This window comes from Oreochromis niloticus, linkage group LG16 (assembly GCF_001858045.2).
Source record: "Oreochromis niloticus isolate F11D_XX linkage group LG16, O_niloticus_UMD_NMBU, whole genome shotgun sequence".
Classification (NCBI taxonomy): Eukaryota; Metazoa; Chordata; class Actinopteri; order Cichliformes; family Cichlidae; genus Oreochromis; species Oreochromis niloticus.
In genome coordinates, this window is record NC_031987.2 from 25,662,406 (window position 1) to 25,685,531 (window position 23,126).

Sequence of the window (23,126 nt, forward strand, 5' to 3'; positions counted from 1 at the left end):
AGAGCCTTCTTAATGCTAATACTTGCATCCCTGCTACAGATGTGTCCATGTAAATTCAGCCATGGGCTTTCTGAGGAAACGCATACATCTTTTCTTATTGCCAAAGTATATTAAATACATTTTATATGTAACTGGGAGTGCTGGAGCGCTGATAGATTGGTTTTTGTTCATTCAGCACCTGTTAAGATTTTGCATTTTGCATTTACCCATGGGTGTTTGCCTTTTAACACAGATGAGATCAAGGCATTAAAAATGAACATTAATACTGTTTTGCTGATTATTAATGATAATAAAAACACCTTAAAGTAGTCTATCCATACTGCACTGGTTTCATGTTTCTCTCTTTTACATGGCAGCTACTTTAACAATAAAAGTTATTGCTACAGGTTTAATGTTAGAGGAAAGTTTTTCACTAGAAAGCCATCAGGGAGGATACATGTATGAGATTGTGAGTGTGTGTGTGCATTTATGACTCCAGGGAAGCTGCTACTGTCATCACACTTTTTCTTTTCTTCGCTGGGGTCTCTGTCTCTGTTTTTTACCTCCAGAGGTTTTTGTATTTTGAGGTAGTCAGTGATCTCATTGGCCTTGCTGGAAAAGCCAGGCGGGTGTACGCATGACTCATACATGCCTGTGTGTGTGTGTCTGTGTGTGTGTGTGTGTCTGTGTGGTTTACAGACCAGGCTGATAAAATCCTCTCTATATTACAAAGTCTTGGGGGTAAAAGAGAAACACTCTGTTTCTCCACTTTCCTGTGTCCTGCAGTTCATCCCTGAATAATTCAGATGTCTTCCCTCTTTCCCTCACTTGCACTCAGACACACACACATCATGTCTTCAGTTGGCATCAAAGTTAATTTTCCTTTGATCTGGATGGAAACAGAGGTCATGTATGAATCAGAAAATCCATCTTGGGTCATAATTTTGGCTCCAAGCTGTTTTCGCTGTAACACCTTGTAGTACTGCTACATTGGTCTACACTGGTAAGACTCTTTTAAAATAGGACTGATTGATTTAATGATTATATTCACTGATTAACTGATCTATAGATAAAAAAGCAAAAAAAAAGAAAGTATGCTTTTATTTTCTAACTTTCAGTGATGATTAATCTATGGAGGTGGATTAAGGCCACTGGAAGAAAAAAACGTGGGCACGTCTTTTTTTTCTTCTACAGAATTCTGGGGAAAAAAAGTCAAAATTCTGAGATTAAAGTCAGAATTCTGAGTTTAACCTCAGAATTTTGACTTTTTTTCTCAGAATTCTGACTTTTTTCTCAGGATTCTGACCTTTTTTTTTTTAGAATTCTGACTTTTTTTCTCAGAATTCTGACTTTAATCTCAGAATTTTGATTTTTTTTTTCCCAGAATTCTGACTTTTTTCTCAGGATTCTGACCTTTTGTTTTTAGAATTCTGACTTTTTTTCCTCAGAATTCTGACTTTAATCTCAGAATTTTGACTTTTTTTCTCAGAATTCTGACTTTTTTCTCAGGATTCTGACCTTTTTTTTTTTTAGAATTCTGACTTTTTTTCTCAGAATTCTGACTTTAATCTCAGAAGTTTGACTTTTTTTTTCTCAGAATTTTGACTTTTTTCTCAGGATTCTGACCTTTTGTTTTTAGAATTCTGACTTTTTTTCTCAGAATTCTGACTTTAATCTCAGAATTTTGACTTTTTTTCTCAGAATTCTGACTTTTTTCTCAGGATTCTGGAAAAGAAGAAAACAAAAAGACGTTCCCAGTTTTTTTTTTCCCAGTGCCCCTAATCCTCTTCCATATTAACCAGACCAACAGCCCCAAACTGAAAAGCTTATAAGAACATAAAACAGCAAAAATAAGCCCATTTTCCAAAACCTTACCACTGGATGTACGCACATCATTAAAACATCTGTAAACTTATTTGACACATTTTAAAAATGAAGAAATGAAGAGACTTTCCTCTAATTCCACACGTTTTCTCAGACATAAACTGCCTGTCTCTTCTCTGTCCTTGGCCGTCTACATGCACATGTATATATGGATTGGGTACACATGTACTCACACACACACACACACACACACTGCAGCACTTGTCTATTCCCCCAGGTATTCCTGGCAACATTGTGGATTAAAATAGCTGGCGACCCACATATCCCCTTATAGCAAGCATTGCAGTGTTTCACCAGACAACACAAGTATTTGTCCACTTACAGCAGCACAGCTGGCCCGATTCAACGCCTGCTATTTTTAACGAACACTGAAAAATGGTGTTGCTCGAACACTATTATGAATAGATTTACTTTTGATATTTGCTTAACCCACATTGGCTGGTACGTAGAGATTTAGGCCTTAAAGACACAGACGTGGAGACTGGTCTGTAACACCTTGGTAACTCCAGTGTGGAGTGTGCTAGCACTCCACACTGGAGGTTGCTAGCAGTTACTAGCATGAAACTAGTTAGAGGTTTACAGTGCTGCATGAAAAAGCAACCCTCTTCTTGATTGCTTTGGTTGCTAGCAAGCTGCTAATTTGAGTTAAATGTGCAAATGTTTAATTTTTTGCTCTTCTAGCATTATTTATACGTTAGCACTAATTAGCAGATCAGACAATGCATCCATTCAGTCTATGGATGTGCCTTGTTACTCAAGCATGCTTCCATTTGTTGTTAATACACAAAGTTCACAAACAAATGGGGTGACATCACCGAGTCTTTGCCCATCATTTATATGCAGTCTATGATAGTCTATGATTAAGCTTTGCTAAATGAACCAGTCAGTTATATTTCAGTCCCAAACTGAAACATTATCATTCAAAACATGATTACATGGTAACGACAAGAAGTCAACTTAATGACTCAGAAATTTTACATTGATGGCTCTGGATTTTTGTTCATGTTTAGTAGTTATTTGAGAAGATGCAAACGTGAAATAAAAAAAGCCAACACGGCTGTTTTAAAATGAAATTGAAATCATGTACTCATAGTTTTTTTTATTTAGTTTTATTTAGCTGTAATTTAAAGTAAAAGCAGGTAGAGGGAGAATGAGACCGGGTTTAGATTTACTTCAGCACAACAAGACTGCTGAGATGTGAAACCCCATCTTCAGTTTGTGAAACGATGGTCTGCGTCTCTTCTTCACTGTACTCAAAGTTAAAGGAAATCTCAATGCTACAACACACAGTTCTACACAGTCGACATGTTTCCAGCTTTGTGGAAACAGTTCAGTCAGCTTTGCGTAGCTCTGGTGCATCTATTGTTTCTGAGTTGTCTTACCTCCCACCACACCCCCCAACCCCCCCAGCCCTAACCCAAGACAAAGAGTACAGTCGTGAAGAAAAACAAGACAAATTCCCAAGGTCATCCCCCTCCACTGCATCTGACCCATTTACTGTCCCGCTCTGCGCACTCACTCACACACCAATCATGCATGCATAAAGGCGCACCGAAACCCTCGCACGATCCGTCCCCACTTCAACTCTGTCTCAGCCTCAACACAGACATCACAGTCATACCTACACACACACACACACACACACACACACACACACACACACAGAGCTGTGCTGGTATACTTTATTATGGCCTGAAATCCCTAATAAAAACTTCATACGGACACATTTTAACAGTGGCTTTAAGTGGGGTTTGCTAACTATTTAATATTTTAGTTTTATTTTTTTATCTACAAAGTTTCTAAAAAACAGTTCTATTCAGATTATGTTCAAATATATGTTGTTAATCTGGACTAAAAATTGCCCTGCTATAAATGTGCCATTCATATACTATTTTAGTGAAATCATGCTAATAGATTTTTGCCAGCCACCCTCATATGCAACAAACAAATGTCAGATGGCAGAGATATGTGATGAACTCTAATGTGCTCTGGTGAAACCCGAACAAGAAGATGTCGGGAATAATCTGTCATTAACCAACCGAGGTGGTTGTTGCAAAGGACTTTCCTTCAACAGCTGGATGAACCTGCACATGTACATTAGTCTCAAACATTTAGTTTTTGCCAGGCCGTCTCTGAGCTTGATTGGTGGCACAACAACATACAGTAACTGAGGATGGTGCCCTTTGACCTTGAACATAAGTGGTCAGCTGGGTACTTTAAAGACACGTGACTGACAAAGGCGTAAATGGCCATGGATCGCAGCTGTCCACTTGTGAAAAGAAGCGAACAAGTGTAGATATAGTCCATAAGTTGACACTGATGTGTAGTCACTCCAATGCGCCGGTGTAGGTGGGATTTGGGGTTTGCAGAGAAGTGAAGTAAAATCAATAGGAATAACACCAATTCGTGGTCTCTGTGTAAAATAAAAAGACTGCACACTCTTATTTCTTCTTCTGTTATTGCTCCTCCATTGTTCCAGCTGTTTCATGCCTCAGTGTCAGATAAAATAATTCAACGTGCTGGAGTCCACATATTCAAAGCTGGAGCCAAACGGCCACCTGTGATGATCTTTTGAGTAACTGAAAGTGCGTATAATCGATTTAATATAAATCAGGGTAAATCTGACTATATTCAAGCAAAATGGGGAAGACTATTCAATTTAAGTGACTTTCAACGTAGCATGCTTGTATTTCAGTATTCAGAGTACTTCCAAAACTGCTGATCTGCTGAGATTTTCCCACATAACCATCTCTCGGGTTTATAAAGTCAAAAAAAAAAATATACAGTGAGCAGCAGTTTTCTGGAGAAAAAACGTCTTGTCAATGCCAGAGTTCTTCGAGCTGCTTGGAAGGCAACAGCGACTCAAATAACAACTTGTTACAACCAACACTTAACATGTCAAACTTTGAAGAAGATGGACTATAGCAGCAAAAGACCACACCAGGTCCCACTCCTGTTAAAAACAGGAAACTGAGGTTACGATTCTTAAGAACTTAAGAACAAAAACTGGGCAAAACCAGTGTTTTCTCTGACGAGCCTTGAAAGAATGGATCCATCCTGTCGTGCATCAATGGTTCAGGCTAGTGTTGCTGGTCTCATCTGTTGAGGGATATTTTTTTGGAACATTCTGGGCCCAAAGTGAGAATTGTTTTCTTACATAACTTCATAAATTGTTGGGTTTTTTTAACTAACAGACTGAGTTACAATTTAATAAAAAAATCTATTGGCACATTTGAAAGACATATTTTGGTGTAAGTCTTCACTCTATTATATGAAATCTTTGTGAAATCAATGGCGATGCATGCATGTGTAAGTCCTTCCTGGATGGTGTACTGCCAGCTGTTGGCCTTGGCAAGCTAGCACACACATACACTCATTTCCTCAGCCACTGTCAACATCCTCTGCACACTAGGAATGATGTCATTGCCCAAACGCACACACACAAACACACACTCACTGCATGTGAGCACCCAGGAGGCTGAGTACAAACTAAAGGCTAGAAACTAAAAAGAAATCTGGAAAATAGTGCCATACAGTCAAAAGTAAAATATGAAATTTTGTGCATTTATTGGCTAAAATAAAAGGGAGACTCCCAGAAAATCACATTATAAAAGAGCTGCAGCGGCACTTCTGGAAGATCATGACATTTCAGTGCTGCTGCTTTCAGTGCGCAAAACATGTTTTACTTCCTCTGGCCAAACACGGCATGTTTTTGTTAGCTGCTCTTTTTGGGATTTCTACCAACGTTCCACTTTTGTAGTAATAAAGGAGAAAAAAACAGAAGAACAAAGGGGGAAGAGGAAGCTGGCCCTAGAGTGTCATTGTTTATTTGGAAAAATAGGTTTATGTCTGCCTTTATATGACAACTTTATCAACTTTTCCACCTCGGTCCAGCGGAAAAACCCTTTTCGCAAAAGTGAGGCATTTCCTCGAAATCCTAGCATTGCACTTCCATTTTAAATGTGCAAATTCAAAATGTGCATAAACAAAGAGGCGTCTGGAAGAGGGGGGGGGGGGGGGGTAGGCAGAGAGAGAGAAGGAGAGATGGCTGAGTAGAGAATAAGAGGCCTGGATGGATGCCAGGTCACAAGTCTTTATCCCTGAGCCAATTGGTCTGCAAACACTAGCTCAGCAGGATGTGGAGACACAAACATATACACAATACAACACACCTGTGTGTGTGTGTGTGTGTGTGCGTGTGAGAGTGCCTCTCACCCGAGCTCAGCCTGTGATCACCACGAGGACTTCTCTTAATAAAAGCGGATAAAATCAGACCCTCCTGGGTTTTTTCTATTTTCAAATAACGTCCTGAATACAAGTGCATTTATCTGCAAACTCCATTCTAAAAGCAGAAAGGAAAGAAGCTAAAAAAACAGACCTGCTTATTGTAATTATTGCGATACACTGTATCCTGTAATCCATTTAAGCATCTGACAGAAAGAGCTGCTTTGCAAATAAACTGACATATTTTTCTAATGTAAAAATCTGCTTATTGAAAGATAACAGCGCTATCAGTTACTGAGGATGGAGTCATAAAGTTTTCAGGTGTCAGATCAAGCTATAATTAAATGATGATAGATGTAAGCTCACGATTCACAGGAGAAATTGTAAGAGAAGGCAATGGGAACCAGACACAACATCAGTACAGTTAATTTGATGGGGTCTATTTAAATAATCAGCTTTTGTTTTCTTAGTTCTGATGTCCTACACAACACAATTATATACAATTTAAATGGTTATAAATTGCAGGCTGTTCTCAGGCGTACCATCTTAGCACCTTCAGTGCTGCAAAGCGTGTTGTTAACTTAGCATCTTAGCACCCAGTCTCCCACTGCTTCCAGTGCTCTCTCCACCAGAGCCACAGGAAACCGATAGCTCTTCAGATCTGAAGGCAGGTAGTGCAGCAGACAAGAACCGATCCTAAAATACCACAAAAAAGCAAGTGGGAAATCGATATATATGCAACACATGACATATAATAGGATGATTCACTACACAATAGCACATTCCCACTGTGTGCTTGAAGCATGGAGATATGAATGGGTAAATCTCCTTGTAAACTGTAGTAATCGCGCTCCATGGTGAATACTGCTGGAGAGTTGCCCTCCATAGAAAACCACTCATCTTGAAAGATCAGGGCTATGGCTTTCACAGTATAAGCTCTCTCCATCACGAGTGCAGTTCATTTGTTCTGCTTTCCTGCCGCGGCAGTCTGACTGCTCACTTTCTTATCTAATCTCTGCCACCGTAGACTGAATGCCTTATTCACTTACTGAATTATGGGTTCCCAGGCAAGTGCCTGTGTGTGTGTGTGTGTGTTTGACTCGAGTGATTTCAAATTATGAGGAAAAGACAATAACTGTGTGTGTTTGGAGCACGATAAAAACGAAAGTGAATGAATGCAGTGATTAGAGCGGCTCATATTGAAGGCAGAATTGGCACCAGCTTCCACACTGTAAGAAGTGGAGCAGTGTGCTTGTGTCTCAATGCCTCTGTTTACTGTTACAGCCTTAAATGCTTCTCTGATTTGTGCCGGTCACTGGATTGTAATATCTGCAAGTACTTCCTAACTGTGACTGTGTCAGACTTTCATAGCGGTGTTCCTTTTAATCATCTGCTTTCAAATTTTACATGTTTGCCTTCCACTCTTTGCAGAACACCAGCGTATTGTCACAAACAACTGTGCTGTGATGGTTTTGGTCCTTCAGCCAGCTGAGGAGAAGAGCTGAAGTGAAACGGAGTGTTAAGAACAACGAAAAGTGTCACTTTTTCACCCAATCAGCATTTCACCCAAACGCACAGCATCATCTATGCCGAGCTACGCACTGTTGGTTTTTTGGAGGACTGCAAACAACTCTTCTGCATAGGCAAATACCTACGCAAACAGACACAGCCGCTGTACCATAAAATTCCCGGGTAGTCCATCCCAGCATGCAGAGGGCTAATAGTAGGTCAGCCTCGACTAGTCGCCAGGATGAAAAATGAAGTCAAACAGGGCTTCTGCCAATCAGTCTGAGCATGGCAAGTTTCAGTTAGGAATGGAAACACTCGCATTAACACGATGAAGTCTGGTGCTTCTAAAAGTTGTAGCTGCAGATGTGAAATATTTCTGACAGCTACAATATCAGCAAAGGTGTCAAAAAAAGAAGTGTAAGAGACGTATGAAAATTGACAGAAGCACTAACACAATTCAGCTGGAGCGATCACGTTTTATATATCGTGGAAGTCACAGCTGCTTTTGGTTTAATTTCCAGTAACACAATCTTCCATCACAGGAGAATTCTGGTCTGGTCCACTGGAACTGGAAGAGTGTACACCAGGACCTACTGGTGACACAAGGCTCACTGGCGCATGTGAGGAGTGAAGGCTGTACCGACCGATTCAAAAGATGAGCTACTGTAGCTCAAGCTGTCAAAAAAGGTGATGCTGGTTCTGATAGAAAGGTGTCAGAATACACAGTGGATCACAGTTTGTTGCTTATGGGGTTGCATAGTCACAGAGCAGTCATGATGCCCAAGCTGGCCACTGAAAACACCAACATTGGGCACTTGAGCATCAACACTGGACCACGGAGCAATGAAAAAAGGTGGCCTGATCTGATGAATCATGTTTTCTTTTGCATCATATGGACTGCCGAGAGCAAGTGTGTTTCTTACCTGGGACCAGGACACACTATAGAAAGAAGGCAAGGAAGCAGAGGCAGTGTGATACTATGGGCAATATTCTGCTGGGAATCCTTGGGTCCTGCCATCCATGTGGGTGTTATTTTGACATGTACCACCTACCTAAGCATTTCTGCAGACCATGTACCCCTTTCATTCCATGAAGAGTACTGTGGAAAGCTAATGATAATGTACCTGGATAATGAACCTTGCCACAAAGCAGAAATGTTTTAGGAATGACTTTGAGGTATTGACTTGGCATTCAAAATCCCCAGATTTCAATCCAATCGAGCATCTGTAGGATGTGCTGGACAAACTAGTCCGATTCACGGAGCCTCCACCTCACAACTTACAGGGCTTAAAGGATCTGTTGCTAACATCTTGGCACACCTTCACTGGTCTAGTGGAGTCCATGCCTTGCGGAGTCTGAGGTGTTTTGGCAGCAAAAAGGGGGACTAACACAATGTTAGGCACGTGATCATAATGCCTGATCTGTTTCCCTCTAGACTAAAGGATGGATGCTGGATGAACAGCAAAACACTGTCGGGTTAAGATGTGTTAATAAGTAAGCTTAGCCTAAAAAGAGAAAAAGAGGTGAAAGGGATGAACTGTAAGGACAAAAGAACATTAACTAATGTTATGCATTAAAAGCTGTAACCAAAATATCACAATTTTTATTCTTCATCTCTGGCTCTCTTCCACAGTGCGTCTCCCTCCTCTAACTCCCCCAGCCGGTTATTAGAGATAACTGTCTCTCCCTGAAACTGGTTCTCCTAGAGGCTTCTTCCTGTTAAACGGGAGTTCTTCCTTCCCACTGTCACCAAGTGCTTACTCATCGGGGCTCATCAATGTATCTGTATTATTCTAATGTCTTTATCTTACAATATAAAGCATCTTGAGGTGACTGTTCTTGTCATTTGTCGCTATATAAATAAAACTGAATTGAATAGAACTTATGAATTCCATTTTAAGTGGCTTTTTTTTTTAAAGTAGATTTTCCGACATTTGAATCAGGCATTACACAAGCCACAGCTAAATTTCTCTGTTCTGTTGTCTCTGTCTTTTTCTCTTCATTCCTTTGTTTTTTTTTCTCACTCATCTTCTTTTTGCGACTATGAGGAAGCAGCTGTGTTCCACATACAATTACATAACTGTGTGTGTGTGTGTGTGTGTGTGTATCTGCATTAACACACGCCGGGAAATGACACAGACAAAAAGAAGATGAGAGCAGAAAGGCGATGGACAAACATCTTCTCTTCTCTCTGACTAACTTTCATCTGCCTTTATGCACTTTATCTGTCTTCTGGTGTCTCTCTCATCCTTTCCTCTCACTCTGTGTCTCGCTGCCTCTCCGTCCCCTCCATTCTTTCCTCCACCGCCACATACAGAGTTACTGGGCTGTGAAATGTGAAAAACTGCAGCATGCATGGCAATTCATTATCTTGTCAAACTTCCCCGGGCCTGCCCCAAGCCACAGGCAGACACAGAGAGACAAAGATGGGAGTGAGAAAGAGACATAGACAGAAAAAGGGGTTCATGTAATGGTCCATGCAGTAGGTTAACAGGTTACCGAGAAGATGAGAAGAAAGACAAGTTTTCGAGCCGACTCGGTCAGTTATTACTGACGTGATTTTTGATGTTCACGAGTATTGCTAATACATTTTATGATTTGAATCTCTGCTTCTGAATTTTATTATTTCATATTAAGGCAAGCAAAGGTTAGATTTCTGAGGATTCATTTTGAAAAGGCAGCGACTGATTGGACAAAGCTATGTTTCATGGTTAAATCTACACACACAGGCGCAACACTGGCAGACAGCATCCCTGAAAAAGATACCGGGTTGTAGACTGGCCTAATGGAGACACTGTATCTCAGTGACACTGAGCTTGCTGGGCCAGCATAGTGCTGTAATGGTACCACAGCAAATAAATCAATCAGCCTGAAAGGAATTATGGACACACAGAGCATGTAAACTAAGGGATGAGATGGGAAAGAGACCGTGCGAGTCGGCCAGTTAAAAGCACCGTTGGGCGTTGGAATAGGCTTGACACCTGCAAAGATTGTCGACATAGCGTATTAGACTGTAAACGCAGATTTACAGTAACCACATGAAACCTAAGCGTCTGCTCCAGGGTTCACTTTCGTCGTCCTTCTTTTCTCACTGTGTCCATTTTCCCCCTCATTCATCAGATTTTGGCGTAGCCTTGCTTTGAAATAAATGGATTACATCTAATTGGGGAGCCTGCATTTGCTATTTGATCCTTGAGCCACTCGGCACACACTCACAAATCCCTAAAGCCCATCACATCATCCCAAACCTGCAAAGATGCAGCAATTACACACAGACCATGGGCTCAATACTGTCAGAGGCACTAAGGCGGATAGGCAGGAGAGAGAGAGCGAGAGTGTGTTTTCCACATGTTTAGCCATGATGCAAAGAGCCTGATAAAAGAGGCCTGTATGAGGAAACAAAGACCAGGAACAGGGACAGTCAGGAAAGATAAATGACATCCACAAATCTGCTTCCTTGTGTGTGTTGTTTGCCTGAGTGTGTGTCTGTGCGTGTGTGTTGTTCCGTCCATCTGACAGAAAACGGCCAATTACTGTCGAAAGTGGCGGGATGAGTCCTGCCAGACCACAGCTTTCCATTAGTGCATGCCAGCCAAGCGTGTGTATGTGTGTGTGTGTGTGTGTGTGTGTGATGGAGTGAATAAGGGGATAGAAGAAGACAGAAGGAACAAGAGTGGAAAAAAAAAACGTGGGTGTGCCTGCTTTATGTGTGTGTATGTTTGTCTTTCTCCCCTCTGCGTCGCCACTTGTGCAGATAAATTCGACAAAAACACATTTACATTTTCTTTCCTCCCTCTTTCGAAGCTTTGGCCTTCCATCCATAATCACCCAGCGCTTTCCACAATGAAAACCGAGTTTTCAATCAAAAACGCTCCCTTTGATGAATATGAACTCTCACATAGCTGTTTGTACGGCTACACAGCCGCAGGGTAAGTAAATAAATTCTTAATATTTTGGATGCTGTTTGAATGTCTTACCTGGAGGCATAAAATAGTATTTGCAATTGTTTCTGTGTGTTCTGTGTAGAGAGAGGTCAGGGAGGTTGCTAGCATAGCTTAGCACAAACACTGTGAGCAGGTGAAAACTGCTAGCTTCCACCAAAAGAAAAAGCTTGAAGTTAGCCTTCTTTTCATTTAAAATGTTCCTGCTAAGAAAACAACAGCAACTGCTTTGTACGTCAAAAAGTAGCTCTAAGCTACGTAGCTTGCTATTTGCTCATTAACTACAAGAGACTTCAGTATTTAAAGCTAATGAGACATGTACATGTTATAACTTTGATAACTTGGAAGGCAACTTTGCCTTAAGTATTGGTGATAGGCTAGGCTAAGCATGTTTGGAACAATCACTGCAAAAAACCCTACTGATTAATTTATATGTTATTACTAACCAGTCCTGCTGATTGGCAGGAAGTTGCTCAAAGCTAACTAGTCATAACAGGAGCGAGCTAATTAGAAGAGTCTGCTTTAGACTGGCTCAGTAATACTGTAGATATGAAGTCTTGTAAGCTAAGTAATGAAAGACTACATTTCTGTTGCATTTAGCATCAAGTTAGCGCTTCTGTCTTGGAAAAGCTTTAAAAAAAAATCTCTTGATCACCCTAATTAACCTGATTACTGTGTGCATTACCTTGCACGTACAGTTAAGGACTTTCATATGCTCAGTTTTTAACACAAGAATGAACATGTAACTATGATTCTTGGTATGAAGACACCACATATACTTCAATGGCAAAGAAAAACAACAAACAGTACAAATTTTACCCCAGTGTGAAGTACATTGGGAGGGGGTAAAACTGCTCAGCAGAGGGCAGCGTCAGCTCTTTTTGTGTGGCAACTATTTTATTTACCCTAGATGGTATTGCTTTTGTTGCTGTGTGTGTGTGTGTTTTATGTATGTATTAACCTTTATTTTTTATTTTTGCCCCAGATATCCAAGCAAATATTTGCAAGCAAATCAATAACTCAGGTGTCCAAGACACGTTGGCCTGGCCAGCAAACAGGAATAAAGACTGCTCCAACTCACCAGACTAGTCCTAATTAGTTTTCCTCCTCAACACTCTTAATCAATTAACGATATAACAGACAGAAAAAATAGGTTACTGTGGCTGGAAGTGTGTGCTGTTTGCACTAAAAATAGGATGAGACATTGTGAATTTGTGTCAGTAAGACAGTCATAGAGGAGAACCGCAGTTTGGGCTTCATTCAGCACCGTGGGAATCATCATGGTTCAGCCCTACTCAAATACATGAAACAGAGCAAACCAGCGTTGTCGGAGTAGACTGTGCCATGCAGGGGTCCACTGGGGCATTTTTGATGGACTGATTTACTGAACATTAGATTTCATATAAAGGCACTCCACACACTTACAAGAGGCTGTAAGGTGGATTCCAATTAACAGAAATTTCCATTTCTCAAGTTCAAGCAGGGAAAACTTAAGTGAAAATATCACCCTGTGATTGGTTAGCAAATCATAAAACATGACCCATACAATATACTGTGTTGCTTAGCCTTTTAAACATCGCCTCTGTGTGTGAAACAGAAAAAAATGAAAGATGTGGTACATGTTTCATTTTTTTGGTGGACCCACAGACCACAAAACTCGCGTGGCTGTACGTACTCCGCGCAGAGAAAATCGCGTTTTATCTGTTTCATGCTATGAAAATGAAGGTTTTACGTTTGAATAAAAATGTTATAAAATAGTCTGCGGGCTCGCATGAAGGGTCCACTGTATGTTCTATAGAGGGTGACGTGCATAATGCATAATTCAACAGGATTATCTGCAAACAAACAGTGGCAGATGTGGATATATTATTTAAGAACAAGTCACTTGCTATTAAGCATGTGTCCATTTTCCACAGCTCCCCACTCTCCTCCAGTGTGTGTGTGTGTGTGCGCGTGTGCGTGTTAGTCCAAACATATCTGATCCATCGATCACGTCAGCCACACTAAAGCGGCATCACGCTCTCGGATTCAGACACCTAAATGTTCCATCATGGGCTCAGACTGCAAAGACACAAATTTCACTTTCACCTTCACTTCGCGTCTGACCCTGTCAGTTACATCAGTGACAGCCTACAATTTTGCCCACAGTCTACAACAGCGCAGATCAATCAAGGTTTCCCAGTATAGTTACCAAAAAAAAGTCAATTTTAAAACTACATAAGAGCGCTCAGACGTTTCAGTCTAGCGTTAAAAACAACACTGGAGTAACTTTAAAAGGGTAAAGCATCCTCATCTGCTTCTCATCTGACAAACTGAATGTCGATCCCTTTCTCTCTGCCTCGTGGAAAAAAGCCATCATCATCACAACTACAAGCAAAAATTAGACGGAAGCGACATTTTTCACTTTCAGAGTTTCATCCACAGCATTCAAACGTTGGCACTATGCATACCCAGGATGTGGCCACATGTTTCTCACATTTAAGTTCAAAATCATAGCGGTGGATTTCACGGAGCAATAGCGTCATGCTTCTGCTTTTAAATGGTTAATAAGATGCTTTAATGAAGCCGAAAGTGTGGTTAAAGAGAATGGAAGGGATCATTGGTATGACTAGAGGGTTTTTACGCATTTTTGGGGGGGGATACTGTTTGGCTATTAGTGCTATTAGTGCGTAAAGCTCCATGCTTATTCCCCCCACCCGCGCCTGTTTCCCATGCGTGTGCGTGTTTTCTCCTGTCAACGAACCTCGCCGTGCTCCATGTGAGCAAAGAGAAAAAAAAAGACGCAACTACACGGGGCTCTCGCTGGCGCTCATGAGCGCTCCGCTGGTGCAAAACACTACAGGCACACGCGGAAAACAGCAACCCAGCGCACGCATCCCAGTTTCTAAGCCCGTCAGTTTCCCGGAAAAGAAGAGAAACACGCATCGTCTCTGACCTGCTGCCAGTTCTCCTCCAGGGAAGGCATCGCAGAGAAATAACCAGTGTCGTGGACGAGTTGGAGTTCCTGGAAAATACTGTAATTCGCCAACACATCCATGCTCGAAAAAAAAAAGAAAAAAAAGAAGAAGTCAGTAAAGAAGTCCAGAATCCAAACGATAGAAACGCACTTCTTCTTTCTTCTCCTCACACTTGACAGATTAAAGAAACAAATTTTAGAAAACAAAAACCCCCAAAAACAAAACAAAAAATTTAAAAAAGCCCAAAACTGGTGCGGATGAGCGCACCTGAGCACTTTAATGAAAAAAAGAAAAACAAAAAGCTGAGAGGGAAAGAAGAGTTGCTAATTTGATCTCTGTCAGTGCTATCCCGTCTCCTCTCCGCTCGCTCTGTCACGCCTCTCTCCTCAGTCCTGGCTTGGGGGGTGCCAGATCTATTTCCGCATTGCCAGATTGCCAATCGGTCTCAGTACAAGCTGCCAGGTTGCCAGGTTTGCTCCTCCAGCAGCAGACTGGACCCCGCTGCAATTCCAAGCGACCGGTGCGAGAGGGGAGGGGAGCAGAGGAGGAGCCACCTGTCAGTCAATTTCATGCGTGACCTTATAAGGTAAATAGGGTTGATGATGTCACTGGCGTCCAATTAAGGAGGCGAGGAGAAAGCGCGAGAGGGGCGGAGCATTCAGGGGATTCAGAGTCGCTATTGGCTGGAGCGGGCTGTCAGTCCGGCTGTAGATGGAAGTGAGGGGTGAGTTATTTTTAGAGGCCTATATAAAAGCGCCAGCATTCCACTCTCAGTCATTACAGACTGCACAAGCTGAGAGTAGAGAAACCACGAGTGCTGCTGCCACCGCCGCTGCGAGGAAACAGTGACAACATGATGTAAGCCGCCCTATGAAACTGCAGAAAGAAGTGGAACTAGCATGAGTAATGGGATGAGGTGTGAAAATAAAAATGTGTGTGTGTTTGTATTTTCTTTGGTGGTGTGACAGCTTCACCGCAGAGAAGCTTCCATGTGGTTTTCATGTGGCGACGTCTACACAGAGAGCACTGATGCAGAGGGGAGAGCTCAGCGCCATCCACCCACCTGATCAGTTTACATGTTGTTGTTTTTTTTAGTTAAAATAAAGCTACATTTTACACTTTTTTTCCACACAATGAATATAACCTTCACAGTTTAACACGCACTTCTTCAAAAACACTTTGCCTGCACTCTACACTTCAGTTTCCCTTCCTAAGATATTTTTGATTGAGTGTTTACAGGAGAGTATGCAGCTTTTGAAACACATGGTGCATCCATACCTCCTCTATAAGTCTCACCTGTGCAGCATCAGGTCCTGAACATAAGACTGGACGAGACTCCATAAAACCACTATGCAAACCTCTTCACCCAGCTGCAGCCATTGCTTGCTTTAAATATTATTCAGTATGCAGTATTCTGATTGGCTTCAGGTGAACCTTAGGCCACTCCTCCAGCAACTTGTTCTAGTTGGGTATGAATAGTGCAAATTATATGTAAATCACTTCTGAAACAATATGCTGGAGCACGCAGTACCCTGTGGATAGATAGATTTAGAGAAATCAAACCAAATTTGATAAATAAAATAAAATAAACGTAATATTTATAAAAATGAGTCGTGAAGGCTCTGAAAGCATCATTTTGTAAATTTAAGAGCTTAGAGAGAGAAAAAAAAACCCATAATCAAATATAAATGGTGTTTTACTGTTTCTGTGTCTAATGTTCATTGTGATCTATTTGATATGACTGACTTTTTTTATTATTACTATTGAAAACTGAAGTAACTGTCTGTCTTCAGGCTTCAGGATCCGACAGACGAGATCCGCTTGACTTGTTATAAGCTTTTAAAGGATCAGATGGCAGAAATAATTTCCACGCTCTGAAAGTGTTTGATGGGGAGCACCGTTTTATAAAACCACTATGGGCAGTTTTTCTCACAGGATGATTGGATCTTTTGTCACATTCTTCCTCTCTTCTCTGTTTAATTTCTTTCTTTGTTTTTCCATCACTTACCTCCTGTCAGTTCCTCCACTTCTCTTCCATTTTCCTTCTTCTCTAGCTACTGTGACAAATGACAGTAACTGCTGGCAGTGGCGGATCTAGAAAATGTGGTGCAAAGGAGAGCCAAGATGTCTAGGGAGGGTGGCACATACCACTTCAGAGAAGTATGTAAAAATCCCCTATATGTAAATGGAGGCAACAAAATATCCACAAAAACATTTTAAAATTATTTATTGTATCATTATCTCTTCTAAGAAAAAGAAAACTATAAGAGGCTTTTGGACAAACAAGCAATTAGTTTTTACAAGTATTTTACCTTGTAAAGAGGGGGCTTTACTGGAGGGGCAGTTGCCCCCCCTTGCCCCCCTGTAGATTCACCCCTGACTGCATGTAAATGTGACAGATTGATAATCAGCCTTAATAAATAACACTGAGGTCACTAAAGGTCAGAAATTTGAAATCCAAACATGGATGTAAAGATTGGCTCTGATAAAGAAGGAGTCAGGAATGATCTGAAACTGACGGACAGTGTGCTGAAACAAGAACATCATGCAAAATTACTTGAACGTGTTCATCTAAGTCATGGTAAGACAGAATAGTGCAAAATCGAAATCCCAGTAGAGCAGGTTATTTTCCACTAAATCGATTTCATGCTCATCCCACAGCTAAATGAGTGAAGGGCCAGATCAAATGTTCCTGAAATAAGCTTAGATTGCTTCCACCTGTTCTCTTTCTTATGTAACAGCCACATAGTGAGGATTTACGTGGCATCCAGTTAACACTTGCTTTGTGCGCTTGTGCGTCTTCTTGCTCTCTCCCCGCTTCTTCTCGGCGTGTCTCATCTCTGGAGACCCGCGGCTCGTCTCGGAGGAATACGAGGGCCAGATGGCTTCTAGATCAGCTGTTTCAGGACACTTTCCCGATTGATTTTCACAGCTCTGCCTGCCACTGAAGGAAGGGAGGAAGGAGCAGGAGTCAGAGAGCAGGGGGCTGGGGGTGGAGGAGTATGGATCAATATACTACTGACCCTCTATAAGATGCCCTCAGAAGATTTGCATGCAATTAAACAACAGAATAAAAGAATCATTACCATGTTTACTTTGAATCACTTCAACTCAATGCTGCTTTCACCACATCTGCTGCCTGTACTGTTACCATTAAAGTTACAGCTGCACTTTGCTTTCTTCTTCTGTTGTTGTAAAAAGGATGGAGAACAACAGAAAACAGGAAAATCAAAGAAATGGAAAATAATAAGAATAAAAAAGAAAAAGAAAATAGAAAAGAGAGAGAAATCATTTAGTGGCGAGATGAATCTAAGTGGTTACATTTCATGTTTTCAGTTTCTGGCTAAAATTACCAAGCTCCATAAGAGGAGAAAACAAAGGAAAAAACAGAGAGAAAGTGTGTGTGTGTGTGTGTGTGTGTGTGGGCTGCATTTTTGCCTACGCACAGCCTTTTAAAATCTGGGCATTGCTTCCTAGTTCCACACACACTCAGTGTTGTAATCTTATTATTGTGTTGTTTTGGCAAAAAGCATTGTAATGGGAGGGGAAGGAGGAAAAAAGGATTGTTTCACTGCACTGGAACTTCATGCTTTCAAGGATGACATTTGTAATCATTACCAGACTTAAATGATTAAAAAATACAGAACTACAAAACTATCAGAGGAAGAGTAAGTCTAAAAAAATAAACATTTTAAGATTTTGCATTAGACATTTATGTTGACTTCACATTCATTTTATACCTTTAGAAACTCAGAAAAGCCTCCATGCTGGTAGTTACTTGTGTTTTCACTGGTAAATGTCAGGAGAACCGTCATTGTCCAAAGTTTCTTGTTCTAAAATGTATCGCACAGGAAAAGACATTTCCTGTCATTCAACTTCTCACTACTGGGAGGATTCCTTTTGGTTTAGGCTAGAGTGCCATCTGGGTGGAGCGTGCAGGAGGCAGGACGCGCACTGACCACTTGGTAGTTGTAAATTCAGTAGACTGGTACCTGCACTATTGTCACAATGGTGCAAATCAACTTTTGTGCTCTCACACCACCGCTGTCGGGTAAGCTCTGAAAGCTCAGAGTGCATTTGTAAAAAGAAGAAGCAGAAATAATCAAGATGTCAGTGAGGAAGGTAAAAATTTGATCCAGGGTTTTGATTGGTGGCTGCTGCAGGATCTGCACTGAGGCAACAAGAACCTTTTAATTTTCTTTATTGACATTTCATCACTCATCCAAGAGCCTACTGCTGGCTGGTGTAAAGCCCCATGCTTTAAGAAGGTATATTTACATATCTAACACTGTGGTGAGAGGGCCAAAGTCTAGTTTACTTTGCATAAATTGCAAAAAAAAAGGAAAGTCCAAGAAAGATCTAAGAAAAAGAACTGTAGATTTACACAAGTTAGGAAGGTCTCTGGAAGCTGTTTCTAAACAACTCTGCGATCATTAGTTCAACATATTTGACAGTTTGAGTCTGGAAAAAGACCCAAACTGTCTCCCTCAAATGAGAGGAAATTGGTTAGGATGCTCAGGAACAACCCAGAAACCACCAAGCCTCAAGCCTGCCATCAATTGGAAACTGCTGGAGAACCACCGTCACTCACCACTGTAAAGTGAGTTTTATATTTATATGGGGTGGCTGTAGCCCAGCTTGCTCTGCGATGCATCCATCGGAGTATAAATGTGTGAGAATGCTTGATAGAAAGCAGTTACACATGTAAAAACAGTGCCTGTATGAGTAGGTGTGAGTGGGTGAAGGGGCATGTTGTTCAAAGTGCTTTGGGTGCTCAGGTAGAGTAGAAAAATGCCATATAAGAATCAGTCCATTTACCATTTATGTCACCATGGACTAAGCGAGTGCAGCCCAAGAAAGAAGACTCTGCTTCAAAATCAACACGACTAAAATTTGCAGCTGCTCACATGAAGAAAAGTTTTATTGTCAGACAAAGATGGCTCCCTCCAAATACTTCAGCTTCACCTCAAATTAGCATTGAACCAAATATTAGTGGAGGTGTTACATTAGAGCCTGCATGTATAATTTTAATCCTGTGTAAATGATAGAAAATCTAAAATAAATTCAAACTTGTCTACCCAAGTTTTGATTTGTAAAGTCATTAAAGATGTATCCTGTACAATCGTTCCATCCTGGAAACAAACATTTCAAAGAAAACACTAAATGTCCAAAATTACACTGACATTTACGCTCAGGATTCGTGAAAAGCATTTTTCTATTCTAAGCCCATTTAGGAAGATACAGAAGAAAAACTGAGAGCCAACATATCCTGTAGTTGACCACATCAGCACAGTGTCTTACCTTTTAAATGATACAATACGATCTGTCTGTATTTGTGATGTCATTTCAGTCACACTATAGTGAAAAGAGGATTGTTATTTCCACCAGCAGTAATTTATATTTAGCAGTATAGATCGGCTGTAGGACCTCCCTATTCCAGAGGAAGAGACAGAGACAGGGAATCAAATACTAAGACCTAAATATGTCAAAGAGCAGGCATGAATGACAGCAGATATCACACTGATTAGGATGTAGGTGGGTTGCAAAGTATCTTTCAGACGTCCATCATCTATAGGCTAAAGTAGCTTAAATGGTGTTCCCTATGGGAGATATTTAACCTGCCACCATTTAATGTGAGCTGGTTGTGAGCTTAGCTTGCCAGAAGTAATGCCAGTCTTTTTAAAGAAACTTCAAGAAACCGGCAGCAAATAAATGAGAAGATCAACAATTATCTTCTTTCAACTAATCTTATTGTATAATTTTATCTTGGCAAAGTTGGGAAATGGCCAAAAGAAATCTAAAAAATCAGAGCATGCCTGAAAAAGTTAAGAATGAAAAACTAGAGCAACAGATTTTTGTATAACCCTGGGGTGGGCCTGAGGTCTCGGTGCTCTTCTCTCTCCTGGGATACTCCTCACACACACACAGTCCTCCTCCCCGCAGAGTGGAGTGCATCTCAAAAAACTCCCCGATTCAAGGTGGACTACACACCAAATAGCGCACAAACATGGCTGTCTGTATGGCTCTGGCAGAAGGAGGCGACACAGACACCATGTTCTGCTGTGAGAGTCACAGCTGGATCACTGAACCAAACATCACGATGCAGCAGAACATTTCTGTGCACCAGAGAGAACCTGGGGTGAAACCACAAGCTGTGAACCGTGAGCAACAAGGTGGTCTGAAGGCTTCAAAACAAGCCATGAGCGCCTTTGCCTAGTGAACAGCAAAAGAAACCAAAAATGACTCTTTAATTCAAAAACATTTGACTTCATATGTTTTTACTCTTATAATCCATCCACTCATCAATTTTCTTAACTACTTACCAAACTTAGGGCAGTGGGTTTGTGTGTGTGTAATTATCTTTTCAGTCAAATGCAGAGAGAATTTTCTCCAGAATTTCCAGCAGATCTATCATCTATTAAAAATGCTTTTTTTTTCTTTCCACTGCTGTCAATATTATAAATTGGGCACACTAAGATGAACAGATTGTGGTGCTAAATTTCCTTTTGGGTGCCACTAAATTAAAGGCAAAAGAAGTATGCAGAATGTGACTGCATAATTAAGAGAGTTCTAGACAAAGTTATGGAGTAAATGTGACAGAAACGTGGAATTTGTGTATTTTTTATGTATTAATCTAGGGAAGTAAAGTTTTGTCTCTATTTGAATTCAGTTTAATTCAATTTTATTCACATAGTGCCAAAACACAACAGCTGACATGGTCCCAGGGTCTCTGTAGTTCTGTGGTTTTGTTTTTTTTATTAGAATTTTTGAGGATTATTTAGAGCTGTTTTGTTAATTATTGCCATGTTTTTGGCTGGAGCTCCCAGTTCTCACCAGTGTTTCCTTTTGTGTATACTGGCATTGTGCTGTGTGTTCCTACTCCATATTTGTTACTTCCTGGTTTATTTTGACAGTGGTTGTTTTCTAAGTCTCGTGTCTATGTTTACTTCCCATCTGGCTCATTAGGTTAATTGTCTTGAGCCATGTTTTCACCTGTTCCCCATTTCCCTCGTTATCTGGTGTGTTTATATTCCCCCTCTGTTCATTGTCACATCATCCATCTAGGCTGTGTGGTCCTTTGTTCTGTGCTTCCCCTAAGTTTCCTAGTTTTGGATCCCTTACTCCAGCTGTGCTTTTGATTTGTATTGTTTGAAAGTACTCGTCATTAAAGCTGCTTTTTGAGTTTACCTACTGTTTTCCGAGTCCTGCGTCCATATCCTATCTGCCATGCAGCAGAACCTCGACAACAACAGCTGCTTCAAGGCCTTTTATATTGCAGGATAAACCCAACAACCAGACGACCCCCTATGGGTAAGCACATGGCAACAGTGGGAAGGAAAAACTCCCCTTTAACAGATAGAAATTTGTCAGGGAGAGGCAGCCACCTGCTGCGACTGGCTGTGGGTGAGGGGAAGGGGAGGGAGACAGGACGGAAACTCACTGTGGAAGAAGCGTTTTTATGCACTTTGCTGTATTTTGTTTATGAAAAAAACAAATTTTCAATGTCTAATTTCTAATAATTAATAAAACAAAATGCAGTTTCTCTGATTATGCAAAAAAAAAAAGATGCACAATACAGTATAAGTGCGGAAAGCAGGCCAGTGGAAGCAGAAATGACACCATTTTAATGGTTGCAGTTTCAGGGATACGACATCAGGTTGAAAAACTGCCATGAGACTGTCACACATACACATTTCCATGTCAGTCAGTGAGGGGCAGACACCGCCGTAGCTCACGGACCTCTACGGTCGAGCAATAACTGTCTTCATTGTCATATTTCACATGTAATGCCTGCGCCTTATACTATATGGACACGTGCAGTCTTTCCACCACAACACATTTCCCAGCCTCCACTTGCTAAACATGAAACTGTGATATTTCCTGTCTGCTCCCCTCCTCCGCTCATCTGTTATTTTTTTAATAATGGAGAAGAAGAAGCAATATATCCTCGAGCTGAGGGAGCGATACAGGGTTAAGCATATTCTGCAGCTAATTGTGCTTTCTGGTTTTTAATAAAGAAAAACCACATGCCTGCAGGCTTGTGTGTACGTGCATGTTTGTGTGTGCACGCGTGTATGTGTGTGTATGCAAGCGCCAGGGATGTGGAAACAGTTAAAAAGTGATATATTGTTTGGCTATGTGTGTGTGAGAGTATTATGCACAGCAGGAGCAATGACTATCATTTTCTAGCAATTGGGGAACAGTTGTCTGTTGCCTATTTTCAGCTTAGTTACTATTAAATAGGGCTGTTAAGGTTTTGAGCCAGAACTGCTAGACTTAAAAATGTTTTATTCACATTCGAAAGTAAACATGAGGCGACTCTAAAAGTTGCTGCCGGTGACGATTTCCACAACGATTAGGCAGAGAGTGGGTGGAAGAAAAGTCCTCACATAGTGCAGGTAGCTGATTAGATGATGATGAGCAGTTGTGCCAACCAGGAATCCAGCAGGAAGTGGTGAGTAGCAACACCAGGAGGGAGGGGGAGAAAAAAAGGAAAGCAAGATGGCCCCGGGTGCACGAGGGGACCATGACCATGCATTCATTACCAATTAGAGGGTTTAAAACCAGGCAGGCAGTGATTTAGTCAATAAATCCCACCCCAAACACGTTTTGGTCTTATTTCAATCCCCAG

The 23,126-nt window shown here is 41.1% G+C and overlaps 1 protein-coding gene and 1 long non-coding RNA gene across 2 annotated transcripts in view; one reads left to right on the forward strand and one right to left on the reverse strand.

Annotated features, from left to right (window-relative positions):
- The window catches only part of klf7b (Kruppel like factor 7b), a 63,847-nt gene extending 48,836 nt beyond the window's left edge, over positions 1 to 15,011 (reverse strand). Inside the window, exon 1 of the mRNA XM_003454908.5 lies at positions 14,473 to 15,011. Within this exon, the coding sequence (XP_003454956.1) occupies positions 14,473 to 14,574 (102 nt within the window). The 5' untranslated portion in view covers positions 14,575 to 15,011. The remainder of the gene's footprint in view (positions 1 to 14,472) is intronic.
- Positions 15,012 to 15,229: 218 nt separating this feature from the next.
- Positions 15,230 to 16,021, forward strand: LOC106099010 (uncharacterized). The gene is made up of 2 exons (XR_001225321.3): positions 15,230 to 15,352; positions 15,463 to 16,021. It is a non-coding gene; the product is annotated as an uncharacterized LOC106099010 (long non-coding RNA).
- The last annotated feature ends 7,105 nt before the right edge of the window (positions 16,022 to 23,126 follow it).